We start from the raw sequence: 10,997 nt of genomic DNA on the forward strand, positions 1-10,997 counted from the left end.
CCTGCTATGGACCAGATCCTGAATGCCCTCAACTCCCATTCACTTCAGTGGGAGCTGGAGGTGTTCACCATCTCACAGCATTTGGCCTAAGTGAGCACACTGGTTCTTCAAGCTGGAGCTGACTGTAAGTCACTGCATCCTAGAGAACGAAGGGGTGAAAACAGTCACCCCAGGAATTCAGGGTCCTCAAAGCCTGAGGAGACACTATGCTAATACTTCACTGGAATACTTTGTCACTCTACAGCACCTTCCATCCAAGGACCACAGAGTACTTTAATGAATTAATTTGGCCCAAGAAAGACCAATGGCACCTAAACAACCTAGGGGAATGAGACGTAGGCTCCTAAAGGACTCAGGAGCTCTGGAAAATGTTACCCATCATCTCCATTTTAGAAACAGGGAAGCTGAAGTCAAGACAGATTAAGTGACTCACCCAAGGCCACACAGGAAACTTATGGTAGAGCCAGGAATAGGATCCAAGTCTCCTGACTGCCAGCCCTGTGCTTTAAATGCAAGACAATCCTTCCATCCCAATGCCTGTGGTGAGGCCAGCATGACACACAAATGCACAGGCACAAACAGCGTCAAGCGAATTTATCTTTACTTCACGGTCTCAGCAAAACAAAAACTGCATTCCGAACTTTTTTTAAACATTAATATATTAATTTAACTTCAAAATAAATAATTTTTTTAAAATACCTATTTCTTTACATCACTGCAATTTCAACAGCAAATCTAGAAAAGTCAGTGCACAAAGAGCAGTAATATGACCTGTTAGCCAGAAAGCTTTCAGGAGATCAAACTAAAAGAAAACAGGAGGTGGGCCTTGTCTTTCGGGCACGTTGCATGCAGTAAACTTCAGCAAGCTTCCTTAGCACGTGATCTTTCTGCACACTTGCTTGGAAGAACCGTGCACTGCTCTCCCAAAGGAAATCTACAAATCTGATTTATATATAAGTCTGCAGGATTCTCCCACAGCTGGTTACTGATCAGTCCCACAGAGGTTCCAAGTACGACAGTGACTGCTACTGAAATCGATATAAAAATGACATTATGGAACAAGCATGCTTGAATCTCTAATGGAGCTGAAAAGCCCATGTGAAAGTGCAAGATTAGTGTTATTTATAATTAAATTCTGGGAGCACTAACCAACAGTACTAATCATCGGTCCAGTGATGAAAAAAAGGAATGTTCTTAAGCCGTGCTACATTGCTTTCTCCTGGATAACCAGCACTGAAGGGCTAGTTCCAAAAATTAAATCCAGCCGCAAGTGAACACATTGTTCTACATACTTCTGCTTGGAACGCCATTGCTATAGTGATGGGAGGTGATTTACAACTGTTGCTAACTCGGAAAGACAAGACTGGCATGTGACCGTTCATCACAGAGCTCAAACCAGCTTGAGTATGTCAAACAAACCAGGACGTTCAGGAATCAAATCTGTTCTGAAGTGTTGGAGGAGGGCCTCCTGTCAGCGACTAGAGAGACGCTGGCTTTGTAACTCGGCACTCCAGAGACCAGGAATCTCAGCACTTGTGTTTCCTTCTGTTGAAGGAAATCTAGGAAACGCAGCCCTCTCGGGGTCAGATTCTGATCTCCCTCCTGGAAAAATGAGCAGTAATGAATTTGATGACTTTACAATGAAGTTAAAACCAACATGAGCGAAGAATCAGGCCCTCAGTCTTTCCAGGGTGCAACAAGACAGTCTTCAGTAACCCACAGGGAATGAAACACAGAACAGAGTCATCATCAGTCTCCGACTTCTTCCCACATGCTCCCAGTTATATTAGCAGAAGAGGATGCAACTGGGAACCATTTTGTGTGGGGTGGATGGAAGGGGGAACCTCACAACCTCAGGAAAGCAGAGTATGATGATGTTTCATCTCCACCCGGTAAGGGGAAAAATGCTCTCCCATCCAAGTCAAAACGACACACACAATTCCCAAATCCTTCCAGGGTGGAATTTATACAATTATTTCCACACCCACCTCAACTGAACAGTCTAATCACAGCAGTAAGACGCATCACTGGACAGAAAGTGCAGCTTGCGTTATTGGAAAGGAAAAAAAAACCAAGGTGCATTAATGACTAAAAAAGGAATGGTCAGGATTACTGATCTAAGACCCACGTGTCTGTCTTACTGGGAAAGAGACAGCAGGACATTCTAATGCCCCAATAGACCCAAGGTATAGGTAGGTGCCACTACACAGCCTTGTAAGGCAAGTCAAACATTTCCTCAAAAGATAAAACCTGACTGAGCCAAGATAGGATGCAACAGTGCACTTTGTGGGGGTACAGCAATATTTCAGGTGTCCCTGCTGAGGGAAGTTTCCTAAGCACTGGACAGAAGTGCAATAGGTATCAGTTTCCTTCTGAAGCCCAGAGCTCCCTCTGCAGCCTCCCACATGCAATTATGGAGCAGATGAAAGCTAGATGAGATATGCCAGGCTGAAGGGAATTCTCCAGAGTTAAGACACGTCTTGTTTCAGTGTTAGGGATGTTAGCTTTAAAATTGGAACAGTCACCTCATTCAAAAGAGGACTATATTAAGTGTACTGGTGGAGAAGGGATGCAAGGGAAACTGTAATGGATAGTCTAGCTATCACTGGGCACAGGGAAAGCAGGAATTTGACAGCAGGGAGTGACAAACCCTCAGGGTTGCAAGTGATAGTCCAGAACATTTTAAATCTCTTCCTTCACTGTGTGTGTGTGTATCTACCTGCCTCGAGGGACGACTATGCCTCCTTAAAGCTGTACACCCCACCCCAAGATTCAGCTAGAAGGAAAATAAGGAAGCAATGCATCATGGAGAGGTTCCTTTTCAGCTTATTGGGTCTTCTTGTCCTCTGGTGGGAAGTAAGGAGGAGGGGGAGGCTGGTCCTAAAATAGAGGAAGGGAAAAATATGTAAGGAACATAAATCCACAGCTAGGAAATCAATTAGTTCAAACAAACCCTGCTTCTCCAACAGGAACAATGGCTGTTAACACAATCAATATTGCTGCTTTTAACCCTCTACTATCCGTACATGATCACTATCCAGATTATGAACATTTAATCTAATTTCCTGTGAAATTTACCAGTGGCCCATTCCCCCTAGGGTGACTCTGCCCCCCTTCATACATGCAACATACAGGTGTTTATTACGTATAGAACAATGCATGAAACTTACTGTGGGCATGTAGACATTATGAGGGTTGACTGGACTGTAATAAGCACTGGCAGCAGCTTCTGCAGCCTTTGCTTCAGCTATTGCAAGCAAACACAGGTTAAAGATTAGGTGACAACGCAGGGAACTTCTATCATTAAATAAAAGCCCAGCATGTTTCTGCCTACCAGGTATTAGACCAACCCTCAGTTCTGTACCCACCTGATCTACAAAGTGGCAACACCACCACAAAGCTACCTAGTTAGTGGGACCCCTTCAAATGGCAGAGGGTGAAGAATCAAGTCACTATAGTATTGCCCAGTTAGAAACCAGGGAGATCAGCAGGTCCTGTGGGACTCAGTACTGAAGGAGCTACGATATCCTGCCACATCAGCTTGCAGATGCCATCTGGGTTTTGCTCTGTCCATGGAACAAATGCTAACAGCTGCTTTTGAAGACCAGCCGATCACAGGCAATGCTCCCAGAAGGCAATGATCCAAAGATGTTTTGCAACAGAAAAATGACGCTTTAATAGCAGCTGTGGGAAACTCACTCCTTAGAAAAAGCTAATCCACAAGAACAGCCTGGATTGTGCGGCTGCCCCGGACTCTGAAGTCTTGTGTTCAGCCCCATGGACCCACCACCTTTCCAAGTGACAGTCCTGAGCTGAATAGCTATGGATTCAGATTCAAGAGGTGTGCTACACTCACCCCTTCCCCTACCCCCAGTTCCTTTAAAGACAAGAGATCCAGTAGTATTAAACATCTCACTTATTTAGCATTCGCTTCATGTGATTTTAGTGTTTGTTCTGCATGAATGTAGCGATTTCACATGGAAGAACTTGAGAAAATGTCCCAAATCACTTTGAGAAACCTCATTTAATTGAAACTACAAGTCTGAGTTTTGTGACCCATTTCTATTATATGCCTCCCATCCAATTTCATCGATTAGGGAAGTATGGGGCAGGTCAGATGGAAGCTGGGCAGCTGAGATTAACAAGGTTTGTTCTGCTTAGTCCTCTGGCTTTCTGATGGGATGTGGCAAACAATGCCAGAGCTGTGCCAAACAAATGCTGCTTAACTCTATGGATTTCTACTGTGCTTCACTCATTGTTCCATTTCACCGAATGGCAGTCAGACTGATTCCTATTGACCTGCTGCCGTTGAAAGCTCTCCTTTATAAGAGCATTTGTATTCTGAAAAGCGTTCTGTTCTCACAGAGACCTTCTTACTCATCAAATCTACTCCTACATATATCAGAGTCAGATCTACTGACTAATACAAGCTTTGACACTGCTGGGTTTTGTTTTTTGTTTTTGTTTTTTTTTTTTTACTCCTGTTAGCCCTGCAGAATGAACATCACTATTGGAAAACAAACTGGATTCTCTTCCGGCTCATACAGAAACAGAATTGATCCAACTGCAGAATATTTGTTGACGATGAACTTGCTGGAAAGACCCCAGGTTGGCCATCAGACTGAACTGAGTTTGCAAGACTGGCAGTTAGGAAAAAAATATATTTTAACTTGTAAATGGAGCAGGTTTGTTCTGAAATCACCAAGAGATGATGAACATGAAACCCTGATTATGCCAATTTTAGAATGTTACTTTTCAGAGGAGAATCCCTTTTTAATGCTTTTGCTCATATTCATTATGTTCTATAGACAACTATTTGCTGTACATTTCTACATGGCTATCGTAGAGAGAAGAGAAATGATACTGGAATGTAGTAGATCAACTCGTCCTCAGTGACTGATGTTACTAACATTGCAGAGGTTCTGATCTAACCCGCGGGACATACTTCTCACCTGCAGGAGTGGAAGGAAGGTCTGGGCCACTGACTGGAGGCTCCATGGGCCCAGGATAAGGAGGTGGTGGAGGCTGCATGTAACCCATGGCTCCATCCATCATGGGGGGACCAGGGTAAAACTCTGCTTGGAAAGAAAGAGAATGAAAATATTGTAGGAACAGCTCCTTTGGGCCAGCCATGGACCATATACAGCCAAAACAAGTCTGAAAACCAAATACCATTAAATAAGCTCAGTTGTTTAAATTGCATAAGGCGCTGAACCAAACCTGAAAACAATCCAGATGTTAGCTGCAAACATACATCCACCTTCCCCTCTTCCTTAACCTGCTTTTAATTTGGTCACTGGAAAGATTTCTTTATTCAGTTTGCAGACTCACCAGGAGGTGGTGGTGGGTAGGGGTATCCTGGCGGAGGGGGACCGTACACCCCATTGGCTGCAGGTGGCGCAAAGGCGTAAGCTCCATTCGGCATGTAGGAATAACCATACGCTCCATTGGGAGCTTCTCCTCTAGAGGCTGTGAAAACAAAAGAAAATTGATTCTACCAGATCCACAAGGACTGAATCAAGGTCAGGACAGATCCGACCTCTTCACAGCAGTAAATCAGACAAACTCAAGAGTCGAGTGCAATAGGCCAAGCAGATCTACAGCTGACCAGATGAGTAAAATTAATGATTTAAAAAAGGCAAATTAATTCCAGCTACTGGCTGAAATTCAAAAATATTTTAATCCATCCTGCCATAGCTTATTCTAAGGAGGACACACGCACCACATGCTTGTAACAAGCCCACACAAAAAAGCCAGCTCCCCCTCTACCATTACCTGATTTAGCCTTGTTGTTAAAACTGAAACTTCAGTACCTTGAGATGCCACTTGCAGCATACGCTGTCCAAACTCAATAGCACCCCCAGCTGAAAAAGTCATTTTGAACGTTAAGGATCCTTCCCAGCCACCTACAGAGAAGAAAATAAATCAGCTGAAAGAGGAGAATCTTTTTAAATGTTATTTAGTCTCCCTGCTATGAGGTAAGTGTTGTGGTCCATCTATATAGATCCCTCACATGTAACACTAAAGCACTTTAGCTTTGTCTCAAATACCTTAAAAGCCTGCAGGTAAAAGGATAGGATCGTCATAATTATGCTCTGATTAGAAAAATACATGTTGGCCATGGGTGTTTCAGGTCAAGGGGTACCTGAAGTTGGAGCATCAATCAGAGGTTGATGAAGTTATGTGCCTATTGTCATAGTCTGTCAGTGGTTGACAATGACACCGGCAGCATGAGATTTGCTCTGGCTCGGTACAGGATTAGTGCAGAAAACAGGGATTGTGTTAATCCAGTTTGCTAAAAAGCCTTTAGAGCTAGTCAATCATTAGCTATAAATAGACAGGGGGTTTGGGTACCCAATGGAGCGAAGAGCATAAATGGTATGAAAGATGTGGGCAATTTAAAGCTACTACAGAGTCCAAGGTAGGTGTTCTAGGATAGGATAAAAAATATATATATGAGTGACATCACAGGTTTCAGGCTTAACAAAAAACAAGAACAGCCCAAGAGTCCAAGCACCACATCAGAGAGGAATCAGTGTGAGTGGCGGAACAGGAAAATTAAATCACTTTAAACCCGAGATGCTTGTGTGTTATAGTGACATTCCTATTAAAGGGGAACTCCTCTGGGAAAGACTCATACAGATTTTAGGCAAATCCTTTTGCCTTTTACATGGTTTTCAGAGTTTGTTCTCACTGTGTGCACCCCCTTACAGGCTGGTTTGTCCTATTTGATCCAATGCTGATTTCCAGGATCACAGACTGTTGGGTCATAAGCACGGGATTATGACTTCAGTGTCAGAGCAAGCAAAAGAAATTGAGCTGGGGATATGAGAGAGGTTATTAAATTACAGGTTTCCAGTAACAGTGAAAGGAGGAACAAAAGAAATACTGGGTAAATATGTTTTATTTGTACAAGTATTTTCCCCCTCTTCTCCAGGTTCGCTCGAGTATGTAAGTCCCCATTTAAAACCAGCTTCCCCAATTTCAAGACTGCCTCTTCCCTTTCAAGCCTGAAATACAACATGTAATGCCCATTTATTCAGTTTCCTGTTAAAGTAAAGTGACATAAGATTGTTTTTACTACTAAGATGTGTTGTGACAATAACACAACCTTTCCTTGAGCTACAGAAGAGATTTGTGATGGACAACTGTTTCTGGTTACTTGTCTGAAAGTGAATGTGGATTTAGGAAGAAGCAGAGAAGTTTAGCAAAGAATCATCTGGACAGGGATTGAACAGGTTATCTCAACAGGCCATAGCTTATTGACATCCCTTAGAACTTTGTTGGCATGACCTCTCTGTTATGAGAGGCTTAAGGATGTTTCATCAAGGAGATCATTTGGCCGATTGAACTTTAACATTCAGAACAGAGAGTGGAAATGAGATCAGTTTCTGAAACAGACCAATTCATTGTAACTGGACAGGGAGAAAGGGAAGGGAGACACAATTCTGGTTACAGTTTTTAAAGAAATACATTTTAATAGTATTGGATAACACCCAGTTTAGCTCAATGCATAAACTTGATGTTTCTCTGAATCTAATGCTATGTAAGTATCTTAGCATTACTGTAACCAAAAAATACATACCTCCTGTCTCTGCTTTCACTGTCCCCTTGATATAATTTGCTCCAAAGACAGGCTGTTTAATCTCACAATCTTTTATCAAATAAAAGGGCATCATGAAAGACTGCATAGGATCCTTTCCCTTGGACACAAAGATAACCTGCAGGGGAAAGGAGCAAAGTCATAGTAAGCGACATTCAAAACAAGCATGAAGCATAGAGACAATTTACTGTGAGAAAATGGAGCTCAATGTGCTGAAACTGCTTCCCACGCTTGGAGCTTTACATCTGCCCTGCAGGTCACAAGATCTCGAGAACAGCAGCAAGATGCCTGAAAGCTGAGGCTATGAGGCAATAACGTGAAGTGCCTTCTAGAAGCATACACGAGCCATGATCTCTCTCCTCCTGATTTCTAGTCAGTTTGCTGCTCTCCAGATGGGTATGATTATTAGTTTAACTGATGCATTAAGCATTTGCTTTTCAGCTCCTGAGGATCCCTTGCAGGCTACATAGCTGTCTGCGGGAACTAATCAGTATTTATGTCTTTTGACGAAGGATTTATAATGCATTCATAATGCTGCTGAGGTCCAAAGAACATCCATTTTCAAGGGCTGCTAGATTAACCATACTTTCAGGAACCAGGAAGGTTTCTCTCTATTTAAAGTGTCTGATCCCATTACGAAAACTACTTACTCTAAATGGAGTCAAGAAGACACTTCCTTTCTTGGTCCCTTTGAAGGCATCTGGCATGTGTTCCATATCACTGAATGCAATTTCTATGTGATCATAGGTCATCAAAATACTACAAGCAAGCAAAGGAAAGAAGAGGCCCATTATTAGGACTTGATCCAGAGGAACAGTTTGTGTACAATGGCCTATATCGGGGTGGGCAAACCACGGCCCAGGGCCGAATCCAGCCCTTAAGCTCCCACCAGGGAGTGGGGTCTGGGACTTGTCCCGCTCCAGCTGGGAAGTGAGGTCAGGGGCTTGCCCCACTCCGTGCGGCTCCAGGAAGCAGTGGCATGTCCCCACTCTGGCTCCTACGTGTAGGGGCAGCTAGGGAGCTCCACATGCTGCCCCCGCCCCAAGCGCTGCCTTACAGCTCCCACTGGCCAGGAACTGCAGCCAATGGGAGCTGCAGGGGAGGTGCCTGCGGACAGGGTAGCGCACAGAGCCACCTGGCTGCACCTCTGCATAGGAGCCAGAGGGAGGACATGCTGCTGCTTCTGGAAGCTGCTTGAGGTAAGCACCGCCTGGAGCCTGCACCCTGACACCCTCCCGTTCTCCAACCTCCTGCTCTGATCCCCCTCCCACCCCCCGAACCCCTCGGTCCCAACCCGGAGTAGCCTCCTGCACCCTGAGTTCCTCATTTTTGGCCCCATCCCAGAACCCACACCCCCAGCCAGAGCCCTCACCCTAACTCCCAATTTTGTGAGCATTCATGGCCCACCATACAATTTCCATATCCAGATATGGCCCTCAGGCCAAAAAGTTTACCCACCCCGGCCTATATAAAGTGAGTTGATGACCTCAATCCAATACTTAGTAGACAAGTGTTCCTATCACAAAAGACACTACCACAATTGGCTCCTTTTTTGGCAGTTTCTGGGCTTGTCAATGTACAGTTTTTGTATGGATTTAGCTATTCTGATTTAGAAACTTGTAAGTTAAATCAGTGCAACTCCTAGAGTGGATGCAGTTATACGTCCTTTATACTGGTACAACTGTGTCCATGATAGCGGGGGCTACCTCGATTAAACTATACTTGTGTGAGATCCCATTCCTAATCGAAGCAGTGAAATCTATGTGTAGAACAGGCCTCAGCAGAGAAATTTGTACAAAAACTGAGTATTGGACAGGCCTCGGAGGACAGGCGCCATGAAGAGTGAACTACCCTGCTGTGGCAGAACAGGGTGCTTGCTTTCTAGGTCAGAAAGGCACAACATCCACGAGCAAAACAACAAAAGCAGAAGGAAAGAGCAACTTTCGAGGAGCAGGAGATTGCTGAACGGCAGAGAGGAGTAACACAGACCTAATTCCCACTGGAGTCTCAGTTCTCACTGTGACCAGGTGGAGAGGGGGTGGGAGATGGATGCTGCCTGGGGTCCAGGCCTCTGGCACTACGCGATCCACCCAGGACACAGCACACCTCCCAGCAGCAGCCGGAGCACATCTGCCCAGCCGGCGGGGGCAGCAGAGTAGGATGGGCAGGAGCAGTCCCAGGGGGTGCAGGCTCTGCAAGGAGCGAGAGCGGAGCTGGGGCTCCCCCGCCTCCATTCCTGGTGCTGCCCAGCGGTCGCCGTGGCCGCCCGTGAGCTCCCACCTCTGCGGCACAAAGACCGGGGCACGGGGGGGACGATCCTGAGCACGCGGGCAGCTATCCCCAGGCGGGCCGACCCCGCGAAATGGCGGACAGGTGACACCCCTCGGGCCCGTGGCAGGGGGCTAGCGGGGGCCAGGCTGCCATGGGGGGGGGGAGGGGGCTGTCGAGCGACGCGGCGCTTGCTCCCAGGGTGGGGGGAGGGGAGGACCACGTGACCCAAGCCCCTCCCCCTTCAAGCTGCCCACTGGTAACGGCCCCCCCCCCGGAAAAAGAGGCCGGGGGGGGGGGCTCTCACCTCTCGCTGTTATTGACGATCACGCCGCCCCCCTCCGAGTGGTTCCTGTTCAGCGCCATGGCCTCCGCGGCGCAGTCCCGGGCCTCCCACTGCGGCCGGACAGGGACCAAGGGATGAGACACTGCGCCTGCGCAGCGAGGGAGCACCGGAGTGGGGTGTGCGCGGAAACCGAATCGCCCGGCATGCAAAGCGGCACGGCACGAAGGCGGGAGCGTGGCATGCTGGGAGCTTTAGTTCCCAGGGGTCCCTTAGAGATGGAGTGTTGCATGCTGGGATCTGTAGTTCCCATGATCCCCTTAGAGGTGAAGTGTTGCATGCTGGGACCTGTAGTTACCATGGCTCCCTCTGCGATGGGCTGTTGCATGTAGTCTCCATGGTCTGCTCCAAGGGACATGGAGCATGGCATGGACTGTAGCAGGTGGCCTTGGGCTGGCCTTCTGCTTCCCCATCTGCAGTGGGCCTGCTATGTTCCCCAAGGCTGCCGATGGGGTGGGGCCGCATGGGGTCTTGCACTCTTAGGGGGAAGGTGCTTCTCAAGGGTACGGCCCTTTCGGAGTGCCCTGTAGTTTGTAGGAGTCCTGTCCATCCAAATGGGCTGGGACCTCCCTCCTCTGGCAGGCCCATGGCCCCGTGTCCCACCCCCACTGCTCATTGGCCCCAAGAACATCTCAGGTCATGGACCCACAAAAAGTCAACACGTCGCCCCATCGCATTGAACAGAAGGAACCCACGTGGAGGAGTCAGCGTCTTGTGATGTGCTGACATCTCCCTGCAGGCTGGTGCAAACAACACCATGGCCACAAACATCTCCATCATGAC

General features: G+C 46.8%; 1 protein-coding gene across 3 annotated transcripts; it reads right to left on the reverse strand.

Moving 5' to 3' along the window:
• Positions 1-584: 584 nt before the first annotated feature.
• Positions 585-10,515, reverse strand: WBP2 (WW domain binding protein 2). Of its 3 annotated transcripts, none has more exons than XM_043527710.1 (8): positions 10,179-10,515; positions 8,254-8,362; positions 7,586-7,721; positions 5,814-5,906; positions 5,332-5,469; positions 4,953-5,078; positions 3,171-3,247; positions 585-2,880 (listed from the first exon to the last, which is right to left on the reverse strand). In XM_043527710.1, the coding sequence occupies exons 1-8, from the start codon at positions 10,235-10,237 to the stop codon at positions 2,827-2,829; spliced, it is 792 nt and encodes a 263-aa protein (XP_043383645.1). In that variant the 5' UTR covers positions 10,238-10,515; the 3' UTR covers positions 585-2,826. The 3 variants fall into 3 exon arrangements, with proteins under 3 accessions (XP_043383645.1, XP_027690495.1, XP_043383644.1); XM_027834694.3 differs by having other exon boundaries at positions 4,953-5,075; positions 10,179-10,398; XM_043527709.1 differs by lacking the exon at positions 10,179-10,515 and adding an exon at positions 9,593-9,941.
• Positions 10,516-10,997: the final 482 nt, after the last annotated feature.

The sequence above is a fragment of the Chelonia mydas genome, chromosome 14 (genome assembly GCF_015237465.2).
Source record: "Chelonia mydas isolate rCheMyd1 chromosome 14, rCheMyd1.pri.v2, whole genome shotgun sequence".
In the NCBI taxonomy this organism is placed as follows: domain Eukaryota; kingdom Metazoa; phylum Chordata; order Testudines; family Cheloniidae; genus Chelonia; species Chelonia mydas.

Excerpts from the sequence above, each read along its gene's own strand:
- WBP2 (XM_043527709.1), bottom strand. The coding sequence starts at position 9,837 with ATGGAGGCGGGGGAGCCCCAGCTCCGCTCTCGCTCCTTGCAGAGCCTG. Across the intron at positions 8,363-9,592 it reads GAGACTCCAGTGGGAATTAG|TATTTTGATGACCTATGATC; the intron begins GTCTGTGTTACT and ends GCTTGCTTGTAG. Across the intron at positions 3,248-4,952 it reads CCTTCCTTCCACTCCTGCAG|CTGAAGCAAAGGCTGCAGAA; the intron begins GTGAGAAGTATG and ends TGCTTGCAATAG.